This window comes from Urocitellus parryii, chromosome 7, assembly GCF_045843805.1.
Source record: "Urocitellus parryii isolate mUroPar1 chromosome 7, mUroPar1.hap1, whole genome shotgun sequence".
In the NCBI taxonomy this organism is placed as follows: Eukaryota; Metazoa; Chordata; class Mammalia; order Rodentia; family Sciuridae; genus Urocitellus; species Urocitellus parryii.
In genome coordinates, this window is record NC_135537.1 from 40,642,566 (window position 1) to 40,662,401 (window position 19,836).

General features: G+C 37.0%; 1 protein-coding gene across 1 annotated transcript in view; it reads right to left on the bottom strand.

Annotated features, from left to right (window-relative positions):
- Dpy19l4 (dpy-19 like 4) overlaps positions 1-17,958 on the bottom strand; it is a 65,719-nt gene extending 47,761 nt beyond the window's left edge. Inside the window, exons 1-5 of the mRNA XM_026383355.2 lie at positions 17,844-17,958; positions 14,030-14,140; positions 6,262-6,386; positions 530-620; positions 106-227 (exon numbers count right to left, since the gene is read on the bottom strand). Coding sequence (XP_026239140.2) covers positions 106-227; positions 530-620; positions 6,262-6,386; positions 14,030-14,140; positions 17,844-17,859 — 465 coding nt within the window. The 5' untranslated portion in view covers positions 17,860-17,958. The remainder of the gene's footprint in view (positions 1-105; positions 228-529; positions 621-6,261; positions 6,387-14,029; positions 14,141-17,843) is intronic.
- Positions 17,959-19,836: the final 1,878 nt, after the last annotated feature.

Genomic DNA, 19,836 nt, shown 5'->3' on the forward strand with positions numbered 1-19,836 from the left:
TAAATGGAAACAACAAAGGGAGTGATAATAGTACAACATTAAATAATTTGAAGATTTGTAAATATGTGAGAAAATAGATATTAAGACCAAAACAAAAATACATACATTGCTACCAGTTGCTTGATATAAAACGCTGGCAATAAGTTCTGGATATAGAGACATTTGCTGTACTGCATTTATAGTCTTCAGAGATACAGTTTTGTTATTATGTGTCAGTTCGTAAACACCTAAAAACAGTTTTGTTATTGTTTATCTGTTTGTAAAAATCCAAAGATATATTTTTCTCCAGAAATTTTTTTTTATTTTACAACAGTCAAATAAACATGTCTTTAATTAGTCATCAAATATTTAATGTTATCAAGAAAGATTTGAAAATGTAATGCTCAATCCTTCATTTTTCCAATTTAAAAAAATTAAGTACAATAAGGAGAAATGTCTATATTCTGAGACAAATCCCCATACTCTTAAGATTCCAGTTTTGAAGAACAATGATCTATATTAGAAAAATATTGTTATTACAAATTCATACCTCTTTCAAATGAAGGTGCCTTTAACATATCTTTATAGTAGGAGTAATAAATAGCACTGTCACCCTGAAATGTGATTTCCCGTTCAAGTTCCTAAAATAAAATGAAATGAGTATTTAAATAATAGTATCTGAAGTTTAAGCTGTCTTCTTCCCTTCTCACTTTCTAAATGAACATGATATTTGTTTACTGTTTTATTAAAAAACATCTTTGGCCTGTGCAGTAGCACACGCCTATAATCTCAGCATCTTGGGAGGTTGAGGCAGGAGAATTATGAGTTCAAAGCCAGCCTCAGCAAAAGCAAGGCACTAAGAAACTCAGTGAGACCCTGTCTCTAAATAAAATACAAAATAGGGCTGGGATGTGGCTCAGTGGTCAAGTGCCCCTGAGTTTAATCCCTGATACTCAAAAATAAAAAAATTAAAATAAAATAATTAAAAACATCTTTGAATTTTTTTAAGCACTAGTGGTCATATTATAAGGAAGTCAAAACTGTTCAATAACTTTGGGTCATTTTAATGAAATACCTAAGGTTTCAAATGGATTACAACTCATAAGTCAATATCTGTTTTATACGTAAGGAAACTTTAGAAGGAAAACCAAAAGAATGCCCTAAAGATAGCAAGAATAGGGCTGGGGATGTGGCTTAAGCGGTAGTGTGCTCGCCTGGCATGCGTGTAGCCCAGATTCGATCCTCAGCACCGCATACAAACAAAGGTGTTGTGTCTGCCAAAAACTAAAAAAAAAAAAATTAAAAATTTCTCTTTCTCTCTCTCTCTCAAAAAAAAAAAAATAGCAAGAATAATAAGGCCAGTAAAAACAAATGATAATTGAAGTATCAGAGGTCTATAATAAAAAGATAAATTTAAGAGGCTCAGATTGTAGCTCAGTGGTAGAGTGGTTGCCTAGCACGCGTGAGGCACTGGGTTTAATCCTCAGCCCCGCATAAAAAAATGAATGAGTGTTTAAAAAAAAAAGATAAGTTTAAGAAGAAACTGATATTTTCTCTCCCTCTTTTTTGGGGGCTTCTGGAATTGAACTCAGGGTACTCAACCACTGAGCCACATCCCCAGCCCTATTCTGTATTTTATTTAGAGTCAGGGTCTCACTGAGTTGCTTAGCGCCTCGCAGTTGGTGAGGCTGGCTTTTTTTTTTTTTTTAATATTTATTTTATTTAGTTGTAGTTGGATATAATATTTTTAATTAATTTATTTATTTTTATGTGATGCTGAGGATCAAACCTGGGGCCTCACCCATGCTAGGCAAGCGCTCTACTGCTGAGTCATAACCCCAGCAGGCTGAGGCTGGCTTTGAAGTCAAAATCCTCCTGAGCTGCATGCACCACCACGCCCAGCAAGAAACTAATATTTTTTACTACTATTGATATCCCTATGTATCCAAAACAGAAAGTTCTTAATTAGTACTTCTTAAGAGCAGCAGATATTTAAACAGTTCTTTTCAAATGAATTTTCAAAAATATACGTAAGATTTTAAATTCCCAATATTAAGTTTTGGAGAATCAAGAATGTAGTAGTCAAAATGTACAATGACTTGCATTTTATATGAAGAACCAAACTACTTTACAATCTTTAAAAATAAAAACTGATTTTCATGCACAATACAGATTAAGCATCTTTATTCCAAAAAATCTGAAATCCTACATTTCAAAATTAGAAACCTTGAGTGCCAACATAATGCCACCAAGTAAAATATTTCATATTTAACCTCATGTGATGAGTTGCAGTCAAAATGAGGCGCACTAAATACTATTTAAAATTACTCAGGCTATATGTATAAAATGTATATGAAATATAAATAAATTCTGTTTTCAGACTTGTGTCCTATTCCTACGTCTATATAAAACTCATTATGTATATGTAAAAAAAAAAAAAATTTTTTTAATCCAACATCTGAAACACTTCTGGTCCTGAGAATTTCAGATAAGGAATACTAAATTTCTATTTATCAATTAATACAATTATTTTAAAAAGTTATTAAGAGTAGTTTTTCAAAATTCTGAATTTCCTAAGATGTTAATTGGTGCTACTTAAAAAAAAAAATCTGTAGTTAAGTTTAAATACAGGCTGGATCAAACAAAGTTACATGAGTTTCTTTACTGCAAAACTGTTCAGTTTGGGCATATATCATGGTATGAATCTCCAAGAGGAAGTCTTTCCAAAGTCTACTTAACCATTGAATACTCCCCACCCACACACATTCCCCATTTAGAGCATAACTGTGAGGGCTAGGGGTATAGCTCAGCAGTAGAGTGCTTGCCTAGCACACACAAGACATTGGGTTTGATCCCCGGTCTCACACAAAAAAATAAATAAGTAAAAGACTGCAAGAAAGCATGCTATCATCCAGATATTTGTGTCCCCCATACCCCATATTGATATGTTGAAACCTAATCCCCAGTGTAATGCTATCTGGAAGTGGACATTTGAGATTAGTGCCTTAATGAAAAAGGCCCAAGAGAGATTCCTCACCTTTTCTCCCTTCTACTACGTAAGGACACACAGCAAAAAGATAATTGGCTATGAACCAAGAAGCTGGTCTTCACCAGACACTGAATTTGCTAGTGCCTTACCTTGGACATCCAGTCCCAATTTATCATACTTTACTATATAACAGCCCAAATGGACTAAGACAGAACTTACTAACCTCAATAAATTTCATTGAAATGATTTTTTTGAATGGAAAGATTTATTTCTCCCCCAAATTTCAAAGATGAAACTTGTAATTGGTGGTTCTTAAACTTACTGTACATGTGAAATACCTATAGACCTTCAAATAATGTAGATTCTGATTCTATGTGGGGCCTGAGAATCTGCAATTCTAAACAAGCTCCCAGACACTGCTAATGCTTCTGGCCTTAATACTTAATAATACTTTGAAAAACAAGGTTCTTGATGAGTGTCTGCTATATTGTCAAACCTTTGGTTGCTCCTAGTTCTGCTACACAATAGCATCGCCTAGAAATATTTTTTGAAATACTGATACTAGCCACTCCCCCTTCCTTCCTGCCAACCCAACAATCTAAAAAGGAAGGTTATTTTTTGACAGCTCCCTGGATGATTCCATTGTACATCTAGTATTGAGAATTATTTATCTATATAACAATTTTAAGGAAAAAGTATATGCTACAGTTACAGCTAAATTAATACAGGTATAGTCAGTAATCTTTCAGTTAAAGAAAGATTTGTTTTGGTGGTGTTAAAATAAATCAAAGGTTAAAAACATTTAGTCAGCTTAACTACTTGATCAAAAATAAGAACAGTGGGGTTGGATTGTGGCTCAGCAGTAGAATGCTTGCTTAGCATGTGCAAGGCCTGGGTTCGAGCCTCAACATCACATAAAAATAAATAAAATAGGGGCTGGGGATGTGGCTCAAGCGGTAGCGCTCGCCTGGCATGCGTGTGGCCCTGGTTTGATCCTCAGCACCACATACAAACGAAGATGTTGTGTCCGCCGAATACTAAAAAATAAATATTAAAATTCTCTCTCTCTCCCTCTCTCTTTAAAAAAAAAATGGCTCTTTCTTTAAATACATAAATAAATAAATAAAAGGTATTGTGTCTAACTAAAACTAAAAATATATATTAAAAAAATAAGAACAATGACAAAAAATCCAGTTTGAGCTCAAAAATTTAAAAACTCTATAAAGTCAAGTGACCTTTGAAAGCAATAGTTTAATGCTGAAACTTCCACAAATTATTTCTAAAATGTGAGCTACCAAAACAACTAAAAGGCTAACTAAACTCCTTAATATTTCATTGTTATTAAAAGTCCCTGTAAAGGGACACAGCCATATCAATGTTTATAGCAGCACAATTCACAATAGCTAGAATGTGGAACCAACTTAGATGAATGGATTTAAAAATGTGGCATTTATACACAACGGAATATTTCTCAGCACTAAAAAATAACAAGATCATGGCATTTGCAGGCAAATGGATGGCATTAGAGCAGATTATGCTAAGTGAAGTTAGCCAATTCCTAAAAAACAAATGCCGAATGTCTTCTCTGATATAAGGGGGGTTACTCAAAATGAGATAGGGAGGAAGAGCTTGAGAAGAAGACTACCACTAAATAGGGAAGAGAGGTGGGAGGGAAAAAGATGGAGAAGGGGAGTTGCAGGGAAGATGGAAGGAGAACCTCATTGTTATACAGAATACATATATGATGTTGTAATGAGAAAAAGAAAAAAAAAGTGTGTCACATTAGACTGGATAGAGAGAAAGGAGGGGAGGGGTAGGGAGGAGAGGAAGGGCAGAAGAATAGACAATATGATTGATGTATGTACATTCCATGTATGTATTATATGTCAAAATATATTCTGCTGTCATGTATGACTAAAAAAAAAATTAAAATAAATCGTATGGTTAAAAAAAAAAAAAAGTCCCTGTAGAGGGCTGGGGATACAGCTCAGTTGGTAAAGTGCATGCACAAGGCCATGGGTTCAATTCCCAGCACCACAAAATAAATAAATAAAATAAAAAAATAAAAGTCCCTGTGGGGTCAGGTAGTGGCACATGCCTGCAATCCCAGAGGTTCAGGAGGCTGAGATAGGAGGATCCAGGATCTCGAGTACAAAGCCAGCCTCAGCACAAAGCAACTCAATAAGACCCCTGTCTCTAAATAAAATACAAAAAATTGGACTGAGGAGTGCCCCTGAGTTCAATCCCCAGAACACACACCCCCTGCCAAAAAAGTCCCTGTAGGAATTCAGCTTGACCTGACTAGAGCCATCTTAAAAGAACCATCATGATTGCTCTTGAATACCCCTGGTTTGTTTTTCCCACATAATTCTCCAGCACACTATATATAGATAGAATGATAAGTGGAACTTTACAATGTGAGGACCCTGGTTTTTTAAGTGCCAGCAATATGTTTTAAATCCTCTATGTTAGTTTGAGATAAACCACGTACATTCTGAAGGGGATGGAGTCACTTTTGTCCTGACCCGAAAGCCTGCTCCCTTTGCTTCATATCACAAAGATCTGTCTTGCTGCTGCCCAAGACAAACTCCTATACATAAGTCCCCTAATAAATCATACTCTGTGCAATCTTGGACCTGTCTGCCTCTTTCTTTGATTTCATGACATCTTGCAGCCAGTCTTGTACACTCCGACCAAGTTTTTCTAGAATAGTCCTGGATAGATTAATTGCACAAGGAAAGCACACTCATAGTTTCTATTCTTTTTTTTTTCTTTTAATTAATTTTTTTTAGTTGTAGTTGGATACAATACCTTTGTTTTATTCATTTTTACATGGTACTGAGGATCAAACCCAGGGCCTCAAACATGCTAGGCAAGCACTCTACCGCTGAGCCATAACCCCAACCCCTCATAGTTCCTATTCTATAAAATATCTTATTACATATTTTAAGGTTCACACTGTGACTATGGACCTTAAAATTTTGTTTCTGATAGTCATAACTAAGAGCACTTGTCATACTTATCACACAAGTATTTTGTCTCCTTAGGAAAAGCATTACTAAGCCAGATGGATTGCAAGTTCAAAGTCAGCCTCAGCAACTAAAGAGGCCCTAAGCAATTTAGTGTCTCAAAAATAAAAAAATGAAAAAAGCTGGAGATGTAGCTCTGTGGTAAAGAGCCCCTCAGTTCAATACCTAGTACAAAAAAAAAAAAAAAAAACAGGAAAACACATTACTGAAATTAATATTATATACTAAAACATCTTTCATATGCTCAAAATTCTTTATTCTTACCTGTCTGTTGGAAAACCAGAATTTCCGTTCATGGTAAGCTGATAAGTAGAGAGCGTACATCATACCACTAGTAACTGCTGCAAGACAGCCAATGAAAATCTTTGCAAAACGTTGAAATAACACATCTGAAAAAACACATTAAAGATAATCAAAAGATATATGTACCCTTGTTATGATGTGATGAAAATGGCATTCTAACTCAACGGTTTCTTTCCAAAAACTCATAATCCCTGTCTAATCATAAAAAAAAAAAAAATCAGATAAAATCCAATAAAGGAATATCTTACAATATCCCTGACTAGTATTCCTAAAAACTGTTAAGGTCATCAAAAACAAGAAAAGTCTAAGGAACTGTCATAGACAAGAGGAACCTAACAAGACATGATAATTAAATGCAATGTATGGGGCTGGGGATGTGGCTCAAGCAGTAGCGCGCTCGCCTAGCATGCGTGCGGCCCGGGTTCCATCCTCAGCACCACATACAAAGATGTGTCCGCCGAGAACTAAAAAATAATAAATATTAAAAAAATTCTCTCTCTCTCTCTCCTCTCTCACTCTCTCTTTAAAAAAAAAAAAAAAAAAAATTAAATGCAATGTAGTATTCTATATGAGAAAAAGAAAACAATATTAGGTAAAAAGAACAACAACATTAGGTAAAAATTAAGGAAATTGGAATAAATTATAAGCTTTTATTAATATATACATAATGTATATATATATGTATCAATATTGTTTATTAATTCTAACAAATGTACAACATTAATGCAAACTGTTAAGAATAAGGTGAACTCCCTGTGTGAGAGGTTGAAATATGGGAACTTTGTACTCAGCTCAATTCTTCTGTAATCTAAACTGGTTTAAAAAATTAAAACCTAGGGTTGGGGTTGTGGCTCAGCAGCAGAGTGCTTGCCTAGAACATGTGAGGCGCTTGTTTTGATCCTAAGCACCACATAAAATAAATAAAATAAAGATATCGTGTCCAACTACAGCTAAAAAACTTTTTAAAAATTAAATTAAATTTAAATTTAAATTAAAACCTATATATTGCAAGATGAAAAAGTTCTAGAGATCTGGTTCACAACAAGGTAAATAATTAACGCTATAAAATCATAAACTTAAAAATGGTTAATATAGTAAAAATATTAACATCCATTAATTTAAAAAAAACGATAAGAAACATAGGAGCCAATATCTAAAGAATACAGATTCATTCAGAATTACTCTTGAAATATTTTACTGATATCCTTTTTCCCTATTGAGAAATTTTTTTTGAGAATAACCCAAGAACCACAAAAAATAAATAAATGAATAAGTTTTTTAAAAATCCCTTAGCTAGGGCTGGGGATGTGGCTCAAGTGGTAGCACGTTCACCTGGAATGCGTGCGGCCCGGGTTCGATCCTCAGCACCACATACCAACAAAGATGTGTCCGCCGAGAACTAAAAAATAAATATTAAAAATTCTCTCTCTCTCCTCTCTCACTCTCTCTTTAAAAAAAAAAAAAAAATCCCTTAGCTAAAAAAAAAAAGCCTTAGCTATTCTCTGAATGTTATTTCTCAAACAGAATAATTAGATGTCACTAAATTAAAAAGAATATTTTAAAAGTTAAGAAACACTACCCAATATATCAAATATTACTGTAAGTATGACACAAATTGTTTTTAAAATTCCTATTTCTAATAGCATGTGTGCATCCTACTTCCAATAACATTTGGCATGGTGCCTGGTACATGTTAAGATCATAGCAAATAGCCGCTATTATTATTGTGCTACAAAAGCATACTTACAAAAATATATGAAGTACTTAAAGCAATGTTGACAATATGAACTATAAAAACTTATAAGAAGGGCTGGGGTTGTGGCTCAGCAGTAGAGCACTCACCTAGCACATGCAAGGACCTGGTTTCGATCCTCAGCACCACATAAAAATAAATAAAATAAAATAAAGGTATTGTGTCCAACTATAACTAAAAAATAAATATTAAAAAAAAACTAATAAGGGTCTGGGGATGTGGCTCAAGCGGTAGCGCGCTCGCCTGGCATGCGTGCAGCCCGGGTTCGATCCTCAGCACCACATACCAACAAAAAGATGTTGTGTCCGCCGAGAACTAAAAAAATAAATATTAAAAATTCTCTCTCTCTCTCTCTCTCTCTCTCTCTCTCTCTCTCTCTCTCTCTCCTCTCTCTCTCTCTCCTCTCTCACTCTCTCTTTAAAAAAAAAAAAAAACTAATAAGAAAAAGTGTTTCAGGGCTGGGGATATAGTTCAGTTGGTGCTTTCCTTGTATGCACAAGGCCCTAGGTTCAAGCCCCAGCACCACAAAAACAAACAAAAAAAGAAAAAGTGTTTCAAGATTTCTAAATGTGTACTTTCCTATTTTATTTTTTTTCAAGTCTTGAACAACAGGGGCTGGGGAATGCAGCTCAGTGGTATAGTGTTTGCCTTGTATGTGGAAGGCACCCTGGGTTTGAGCCCCAGCACAACAATGACAACTAGAAGACTTACAAAACAGCAAATTAATCATATTTATTAGAGGCTATTAAAAAAAACTATATTCAACCAATCTCTATACTTAAATGCCTTAATACTAAATATTTTGCTTTTGTAAGGAATCAAGATGGAAGAAACACCAAATTTTCAGTGTTTGATATAAGTGTATGATTTACAGAAAATAAAGAGCTCTAAGGCCCTGGATATTATCTTTAAAAATTACAATTTTAATTAAAAAATTGAAAAGTAAAGGATCTGACTTCCATTTAAATTGTCAGTCACAAAGCAGCCAATATAATTTCTATGCCATTTCCTTCATTTGTAAAACAGTGATCAAGCACAGAAAAGGAGAAAAAGATGATATACATGTCAACATCAATACAACTGAGCACTGATAAACAATATACCGTAAAAGAGAATAACATTAAAAGAAACACAGGACTCAATCTCACAAAAAGTGTTAAAAACGAAGTAGGTACACAGAAAAAAGATAAGCAATACTTATGCAAAAAAAAAAAAAAAAAATTCTTTTGATCCTGGGGAGCAAACCCAGGGCCCGGCACATGCAAAGCATATGATCTTTCACTAAGCCATCTCCCCACTCTTATGCCAAAATGTTAAAAGTAGTTCTAGTGAAATTATGGATATATTTTATTTTTATTGTTGTTTTCTCTGTGGTTCACATTTACTACCCTATGTATAGTCAGGGCAAAATACTACTTTGTAGTGGATCTCTGGATTTATTTAATTTTCTTATATTGTATTTTCCAATTTTTTTAAAGTGACTACTCTATGTATCAGCTTTGCTGACGTAACACTAAAAACAACCCCAAACCACCAGTGCCTTCCAAAACAAAGGCTTTTTTCTTATTTATGTTATAATGGATTTCCAAGTTAGCAATAACTTTATTTTAGGCTGCCACTCAATTTCAGACTTCATGTTACCTCTGGCTCTTTTTATATCTGTTTTTTCAGGGGATTGAGGGGTGGATACTGGGGATTAAACTCAGGGACACTCAACCACTGAGCCACATTCCCAGCCCTATTTTGTATTTTATTTAGAGACAGGGTCTCACTGAGTTGCTTAGTGCCTCAACATAGCTGAGGTCGGCTTTGAACCCATGATCCTCCTGTCTCAGCCTCCTGAGCCACTGGGATTACAGGAGTGCACCACTGCATCTAGCTTTTCCTTTTATCTTCTTCTGAGTTACTAGAATCAGGCCCTAGTTAGGGACATACTGTTTTCACAACAGAGGAACAGAGGAAAGTTGTCAGGGTTTCTGCTCAGTACTAGTATACTCACATTCCATTGGCCCAGGCCAGTCACATCATTCGTCTGACAAATGGACAGGGAAGTACACTGTGCCTTAGAGAGGCAGTCTGAATCACATGGCAACAAAAGGGATGGTACAATTCACTTTTAGAGCAGGACAAAAACGTTAAAAAAATAATAAAAAGGTAGCCAACAATCTGCAATCTCTTTACTTCAAAGAACATAATAAATCATTCCCTCTCAGGAAATCTAAGAGCAGCTTACTCATTATGCTTTCTGGATAAAAACAGTAAGAGACTAATATGTCATTTTAAAACCTAAAGGAGCCAAACATGCCAGGGTACAGTAGTACACACCTGTTATCCCAGAGGCTCAGGAGGTTGAGACAAGAGGATCACAGGTTCAAAGCCAGCCTCAGTAACTTAATGAGGCCATAAGCAACCTAGTGAGACCCTGTCTCAAAAAAAAAAGGGGGGGGGGCTAGAGATTTGGCTCAGTGATTAAGTGCCCTTGGGTTCACACTGGTACCAAAAAAAAAAAAAAAAAAAGACACCAGGCATGGTGGCACATGCCTATAATCCCAGTGGCTAGGGAGGCTGAGGCAGGAGAATCATAAGTTCAAAGCCAGCCTCAGAAACTTAGCAAGGCCCTAAGCAACTTAAGGAGACCTGTCTCAAAATTAAAAAAAAAAAAAGGGGGGGGGGGCTGGGGATGTGGCTCAGTGGCTAAGCCCCTCTGGGTTCCCAGTACCAAAAAAAAAAAAAAACCTAAAGAGTTATGGTTTCTAATCTAGGCTAGCAGTCTTTTGACAATACAGCCCCCCAAAATTAACAGGTCATATAGTACTATCTATTACAAGAGGCTGAGGAACATTGCTTAAACCCAGGAGTTTCAAGCCAGCTGGGCAACTGAGCAAGTGAGATCCTATCTACAAATCTAATTAAAAATATGCAACAAGGGCTGGGGATGTGGCTCAAGTGGTAGTGCGCTTGCCTGGCATGTGTGTGGCCCAGGTTCGATCCTCAGCACCACATACAAACAAAGATGTTGTGTCCACCGAAAACTAAAAAATAAATATTGAAATTTTCTCTCTTTAAAAAAAAAATGCAACAATAACAACAACAATAAAAACTTAACTAGCAATTCTTTTCTTAGGTATTTATCTAAGAGAAATGAAATCATATGCCTACCAAGAGACTTATATAGTATCAGTATTCATAATAGATACTAGAAACAACCCAAAGGTTGAACAAAAGCAAAATGGAGAAACAAAAAAGGTCTATTAAAACAATGAGGGGCTGGGGATATGACTCTGTTGGTAGAGAGCTTGTCTCACATGCACAAGGCCCTGGGTTCAATCTCCAGCACCACAAAAAAAACAAAAACAAAAACCTTTTAATCAATACGAAGGAATGAACTATTGATATTCATAAATATGGATAACTTCATTTCTTGATTTTTTAGGGGGAAGTGTTGGGAGTACTAGGGATTGAACCCAGGGGCACTTAACCACTCAACCACATCCCTAGCTTTTTAATTTTTTTTTTTTTTTTCTGAGACAGGGTCTCACTAAATTACTTAGAGCCTTACTAGGTTGCTAAGGCTGGCCTTTTAATTTGTGATCCTCCTGCCTCAGCCTCCTGAGTAGTTGGGATTACAGGTGTGCACCACCAAACCTGGCTTGATTTTATATCCTATTGGTTGAAAAAGATAAACAGTTCTAACTTCAACACTACAAGTTTGAGAATATTTGGAGCCTCAGACTTCCCAGTTGCAAATAAGTCAATTCTGCCCCAAACTGATCACTTTCCTACAGTTATGATTTTTAAAAATTCAGATTACAAATGCAACATTATGGGAAATAGTATCACCAAATGTTCTGCCACTGTGTAGCATTGATCTATGTATGTGTGTGTGTGGGGGGGGGGGGCTGGGGATTGAACCCAGGGCCTTGTGCATGTGAGGCAAATACTCTACCAACTGAACTATATCCCTAGCCCTAACATGGATCTTTTATTTTTCTAGTTTCCAAAAATAGTCTTCTTGCTGCCAGCCCCTGACCTAGATCTGTGGATGACCCACTGCTTTCATCTTACTTGACTCCATATATATGTATGTGTGTGTATATATCTATGTATATATTTATATATATGTATACCTATACACATACACATGTGTATATATGTATGTAGACATGCACAGACTTAACTTTCTAAAAGCAGGAATGTGAGCAATCTGTTCAGCTGCTAAGGATGACATATTCTCCAATGCCATTTTTAGATATGGAAGACATGAAAAAAGAAGAACCTCCAGGGAATGAGGTCAAGGACCGTAGAGAACAATGAATTGAAAGCAACTCAATGTCACAACTGAGACATAATCACAAAACATTCCATACTCCAGGGTAAGGAAATCTCATTTGTTTAGTACAATTTCAGAAGAGCTATGAACCAGTGGCTCCCTCTCTTCCTTTCAAATGGAAGCATTTATTTTGTTTATCCTGACCCTGTGCAATATTGTGTATTGAGAGCGGGGGCATGTACAGGGTTAATACAAAAGGCCTGAGAATGCTTTCATAAGGGCATGTTTGCAAGGTAGGCTTTCAGCTAACAACTGGGAACTTAGATATAAGAGTTCTAACAATAAGGGTGGTTTACTACACCTACTCTATTAGTATAATGAGATTTATACTTTCCTTCTGGGACTTTAGAATTTTGTTAAGTGGCAGGCAGAGGTTACCTACAGATAAGCCCCCAGTAAAAACCAAACAGTGAAATGGTTGACAAAATTTAACAAACATCACAAGCTGACACTAAAGAAATCAAGTATATTTTCTGACTCTATTAGGAGAGGAATTTTGGAAGCTTGTGCTTGCTTTCTATGTTGTCCACAGACCTTTTCCTTTTGTTTATTTGTTTTGTATGATTTACTATAATAAATCACAGCTGTACATGCAACTATATTCTGCAATCTGTGAGTCCTTCAAGCTAATCACCAAGCATGAGGGTGGTCTTGGGAACCCTTATACAAAGTAGATAACTAGTCTTTTTAGTTCATTGGTCTTAGGTTCAGAATGAGTCATAGCTGGCCCAGATGTAGATAAGAAGACCTTGGGCTTCAAGACTGATGCTAAAAGGAGATAAGACTGAATGTCTTCCTTAAGGTAAGAGAAACAGCAAATGTACTCTGAGAGAATGAAATCAATTTTTATGACCAAAAAGACTGCATGGTATATTATTCTTCCCAATTATTTTTTTTCCTTCTCTATAAAAAGAATACAGAGGCTAAGAGAGTAGCTTGGTAGAGCTAAACATGCACAAGGCCCTGGGTTCAATCCCCAGCAGGACAAAATAAATACATGAATAAAAAGAAAAAGATTTTACATTTCTGCCTACTACCATATGACTTGCTTCCCTGTAATCAGTATATTTCGGTGTCCCATTGTCAGGATTGACTATAACTTGCCAAAAGAATGAGAGAATAAGTGACTGCCAGTTCAGCAGAAACTTTAAGAGACATCATCGGGCTGGTAATGTGGCTCAAGTGGTAGCACACTCGCCTGGCATGCGTGCGGCCTGGGTTCGATCCTCAGCACCACATACAAACAAAGAAGTTTTGTCTGCTGGAAACTAAAAATAAATAAATAAATAAAATAAAAAAAGAGACATCATCACCTACTCTCCTGCTCTTTCCTCTGTCCCCCCAAAAACATGTTCCAAACAGGACTTCTTCTTTCATGACACATGTAGCTATACTGGTCAACCTGTGGCCACAACATGTATTATAAATCAGAAATAAATGTTAGTCATAAGGCAAGGAGATTAGGGGCTATTCCCTAATGAAAGCAAAACTTAACGTTAACCACATACAAAAAACATATACCACAAAGCAAAGCGTCAATCATATACTTAATCTCAAATACGTTCACATACTTAAAATATTAAAACATACTTCCTGGCATAATTATTTTTGTAGTAATACAAAAACTCTACATCTACCTAACTTACGTTTTGGAGCTCTTTCAGGAATAGGAGTATCACTGATTTTCTCTTCTTTGGCAGACTCCTTATTTTCTGAAGACTTTGGCTTTTTTCTTTGGCGCAGTTCTGTAGTTGGTCCTTAAAAAAATTAAGACATTATTGCAATGGATGTATCAATCATCTGTACCCCAAACTGATTAACTTTTATTATACTAAAGTTAAAGCCACCTATGTCACCTACTGAGACCAATGTATTTCACAGACAACATTTTTCATTATTATGTTAGGTAAAACTGTCTTTAGCGCAAAAAAAGCCAACATAGGCTCACCACCACCACCTCCCATGTTTTGAGAGTCCCACTGATAAACCAGTAAGTTCATCTCCTGAGATAATGCTATTTAAAAATATCCCAAAATAAGTATAAAATTTTTAGAATGCCTGGGGTACAATAAGTTATTTAGGTTATTATTACTGAGCATATCAAGTAAATCATGCATGAATTAACAATTTTTTAAAATAAAAATACAATATACTGATTATAAAACTATACTTTGTGTTATTTTTCATTTTTTTCTTTTAGTTTTAAATGGATCTCTTTTTTAATTTATGTATTTATATGCGGTGCTGAGGATGGAACCTAGGGCCTCACACATGCCAGGCAAGTGCTCTACCACTGAGCCAACACTCAGTGAGTGACCCAACACTCCAGCCTTTCAATAACCCTGAAAGTTCTATAGTGTTTTACAGTGCTGAGTATCATCAGCATTGTACAATTATATAACCCTAGGTTAAAAAATAGGAGTAACCTATAAAGATCCCTGTTATCAAAGTGTGGGAAATTCTCAGAAAAATTTCTAAATATTAGACTATTTCTAAATATTAGACTATCATTTTTTTCTATCTCTTTAAAAAAATGTAATGTAGATATTACCTCCAAAACCAGTAAACTAAATTTCAAATTAAACAGGAATGTATGTTAGATAATGTAACTATAATACATATAGATAATAATCTTAACTTCTCAGAATTATCTTCTCAGGTAAATAACAAGTTCAAAGTCTCTGTCAAGTGTATAAACTATCCAAAAATTGAACACTTTTTTTTTTTTTCGGTACCAGGGATTGAGCCTAGCTGTGCTTAACCACTGAGTCACATCCCCAGCTCTTTTAATTTTTTATTTTAGACAGGGTCTCACTAAATTGCTTAAGGTCTCACTAAGTTGCTGAGGCTGGCTTTTGAACTTGAGTTACTCCTGCTTCAGCCTCTCAAGTTACTGTGATTACAAATATGTGTCCCCATGTCCAGCTAAGATGCCATACATTTTTAAGGTGTTATTTAATAAGTTTTCAAGGACAAAACCACTATTGTATATTGAATGTAAACACTGACATGTCAATTTTAGTGGCATCAAATTATGAGAACAAAGTGTACAAACTAATAATTTATTTTATTTTAACCAATCTCTTCAACTTTGTCCTTAAACTAACTTTGTGTCTATTACCAAGAAACAAAACTAAATGAATGCAAATATCGTCTCATTTCCTTTATATTGGGCTTATAACTTAATTACTCCAAAGACAAAGCCACTGATGGGAAATGCTCAGTGGTGAGCTCAGTGGTAGAGTGCTTAGGCCTTGGGTTGGTGCCCCAGCACTGATCCCAAAAGAAACCCACAGAGTTAGGCATCTCTAGGTGGGAAAACTGCAAAGGCCAAAGCAATGGACAAACTTGATTATCAGTTCTGATAGGAAAGCTCTGAAATGAAACTCAAGTTTCATTTTTACTAGTTACATTTTTAGCACTGTAAAGAAAAAGTCAAACTAAATGAAGATGATTACATACCCACAAAAATAATCTGCTATTTCAGAATCTGGTCCAGGATCTTCATATGAAATAGTAAGGCTACAAATAGGCTTGTGAATGTCCATCCAGACTATACATAGCAATCTCCAAGTGAAGTATTAACATTGTTCTACTCAAAGTTTATTGCTTCTTTCTTTGCTCTAATATTTCTTTAAGGAAGTAGAAATATAAGCACCTGACCCTCTACTGCATCACACAAGTCATATTTTGGAAGATCAGATTCACACAGAGTATTTACTTATAGAAACATATAGAGAAAGAAGAGGATCCAAGTGAATGTAAATATAAAAAAAAAAGACATAAATAACAAAATAACACCTAGATACAAGTAAAATATATAGACCAGACTAATTTTAACACAATGAATACAATATGATGTGTTTTGAAAAAATTGAGTGCCAAGTAAATGGAAAGTACCCAGAATAATGCCTGACACAAAGACATGTCTGCTAAAAATATTATCATCAGAGCATTATTATAATAAATGAGAATTTAATTATTCGCCATTGATATTATATCTCAGAATCTAACATGAGGGGGGCACAAATATTTATGGAATTAAACATTTGTTGAATGAAACTATGCTTTCATAAAACTGTAAACCACTAATTGTTCCATTTAATTGTTTTTGGGTCACCTGTAATTCTAAAATCAAAAATCACTTTCCATTTTATATCCAAGTAAATTTGACAAAATTTCATTGGTTCCACAACATATCTATTTAATTAGGCATAACTATAATCTCTTAAGTAACTTTTTTGCACAATGTACATTAGACTTTAAGTATTATAGAATTTTTTTCATGCATAAACGAAGCTAGTTTATCAACCTACTCCCAGAGATTTGCAGCTAGTCAGAAAAGCAAAGTATAAAAGGAAATATTAAAAATGATAATGTAATGCAACCACAGAAAAACCAAGGAAACAAATGGAATTACACTCTTCCTTACCAATCACAAATACTTTGGTTTTGAAGCTGCTTTAGGTAGAACGTCTTACATTTAGATTAGCTTTAACCCTGAAAACTCAAGGAAGAGGAGGTATGTGTGAAGCAAGTATGAGTATTGGGAGATGGCAGCAAGTCACAGAGTAATAAACACTTCTTACCCTTAATCTTTATTTATTTTGAATTGCTTCCCACCGAATTTTTCAAACTCCCTTCTCACACTCTTGGCTCAAAAAGGCTTAAATCTAAATTAGATCAGCTTTCTATCACATTCATAACTCTACTCAAAAAGGTAAAAATATCGTGTTTTCCAACTGAATGCAAAATCTAACTGGTCAATCAAGTGACCTACCTACCATGTATGCCTGTTTCCGAAACTTAGAAGGGTATGAATATTTCCTTATGCTCTCTACCATTAACTAAGTTTCTCCTAGCTTTCCACTCTTATTTTATTTATACTTTTTGCGAATACATATTGCTGGCTGAATTTTCTTGGCACCGGTCCTGAGGGGCTATGGAAAGTTTTCTACAACGCAATTCCTCCCAATTCATTTTACCATGTTATCCTAAACCCCTGACTCTTTGCGAGTGGTATGAGTCCCCTCACACTGCGACTTTGTGTTTGTCATGATCCACAAACCTTTATGAGCGCACTCAGAATGCGGGGCATCCGGTTAAACTATTATCACACTCAAAGATCCTTTCTGTACCTAATCCTACATCTTCTAAACCAACGATGTCCCTCACTCCATTTATGATCTGCTAATAACCCTCAATTCAAACACTTCCCCCCACAGCTCTCTCTCGCGTTGCAGACGCCCAACTTTAGGCTCCACCTTTGCTCCCCACTTCGGGAGACAAAACTTCGGGCCATTCACTCGGCTCCTCGAGAATTTCTCCGCGAACTCCCCCGCCCGCTCCTTCCCGCCCTCCCTGCGCGGCCCCAGCCACCCGTCGCCAGCAGCCCAGGCCTCCGGGCCCCTCGCATCCCCGCCCCTTTCCCGAGTCCACTGGCGGCACTGGCGACATCACCTTCTTCCTCCGCCATCGTCTCCGCGGAGACCCGGGTGGCCGTCCGGCTCCGGCGCGCCCCAGGGTTTCACTCCCTTCGCGTTGCGGAACACCTCCGCGGCCCCTGGCCCACTCCCGGCCGCCGCGCCCCCACTTCCTGACCCGCCCCCCTCCGGTGTCGCTGCCAACCACGTTCCCCCGGGCGGCCAAGGAACTAGAGTGCCGGGAGCGGCGGGCGGCCGGAGCGTTTCGCTGGGGCGCCTGGGCCTGCGCTGGCAGGAAGGAGCCTCGACGCCGGGGGCGCTGCCTACGGTTGGTGCTCCTGGCCCGCCCATCCCCTCCCCAGGAAAGCGAGGTTTGTGAGGCCCACCACAAACCCTCAATTTGTGCGTCAGTTCCAAAAACGTGGGCGGGAACGTACATTCCGCGACTTTGTGGTTCAACTCCGCAAGAGACTGCGATCAGGTTTACCTTTCGAAACCAGCCCTCACCCCCGTTTTACAAAAAGGAAACCGGGATTCCGCATAAAGCAGCCTCAAAGCTACTTAGAGCAGGAACTGGAACGCACGACCCTGAACTGCGGTCAGTGCCTGCGTTCTCACCAGGATTTGAGAGCCCGGCAAAACGTTCTAGTTGGCAGTTTGGCTCAGCAGACCGCTTGACCATTACAAGAAAGAAGCGTGTGCTAATTGACCAAAACGGGTTAAACAAGATGTTTGCGTGTCATGATATCCAAGAAAACAGAACAGCCCAATAATACCGGCCTATGGGAGAAGAGTCGTGCGTTTAGATATTCCATAGCAGTAGGAAATAGTTTTACTTTGTATGTCCTCACTTGTATCTGGCATTTTCCAGCAAACACCAGGACCCCCAAAATTTCCCCCAGAAGTTCATGGAAGTAAATTTAGGAAGTGAGGAAATATCTTTTTGAAGTGGGAAAAGCAAGCACAGAATTAACTGAAGTCACTGGGTAATTATGGATGTCCCTTACTTAGCAGGGAGCAAGTCTCCTCTAAATACGGCTTTATTAAGTTAGGACATTTGGGGAGAGGCTATCATTTTTTAATACTGTGAAAAAACAGTACCAGGGACTCGTTTTATGTCTTTAATTGCCTGTAAATATGTCTTTTGCCTTCAAACAACATTGCACTAGGAGTTACAAACAGTGGACCAGAAAGGGCCCCTCCCTCGCCCCGTCAACGCTGAAATTATGAACACTGAAAACCACAGGATATGACAGAGCCCTAGGCATTGGTCACAGATACCCAGTGTCCTGTGTCAGATCAACTGTGTGAAAGAGCTACAATGTATGAGAAAGCAAACTTAATGACTGAGTCTTGAAGTGCTACCCTATTGTTTTTTCATGATCCCTAAAGGTAGACTTGATGTCAATTCACCTGCTCTGTAGAATAATGGGAGAAAGAAAAATAAGACAAAATATCTTCTTCCTTTTTTTTTTTTTGTATCAAGAATTGAAACCAGAAGCTTACCCACTTGAGCCACATCCCCAGCCCCTCTCCCATTTTTTAAAAAATTTTGAGACAGCATCTCATTAAGTTGCTGAGGCTGGCTTTGAACTTGTGATCCTCCTGCTTCAGCCTCCCAAGTTGCTGGGATTACAGGTTTGTTCCATGGTGCCCAGAAAAAAAATAGCAATTTAAAAGCCACCTACTTGGGTGGCTGAAACAGGAGAATCACAAGTTTGAGGCAACCCTTAGCAACTTAGTGAGACCCTGTCTCAAAATAAAAAAGCCTGGGGATGTAGCTCAGTGATAGAGCACCCTGGGTTCAATCCCTAATATAAGCCTCCACCCCACAAAAAAAGAGAAAAGGGAACATGAGAGAAAATAAATATTCAGTCTTCAGAAATCAATAGACTAGGGGTTGTGTTCTCTAGTATAAACATTTCTCCCTTGAATCCTGAACCAATGCAACCAAAAAATGTACTTTATCAAAAAAGATGTCTTGCAACCAGCATTATGGCTGTTTTCAATAGGTCACTCCATAATACCAA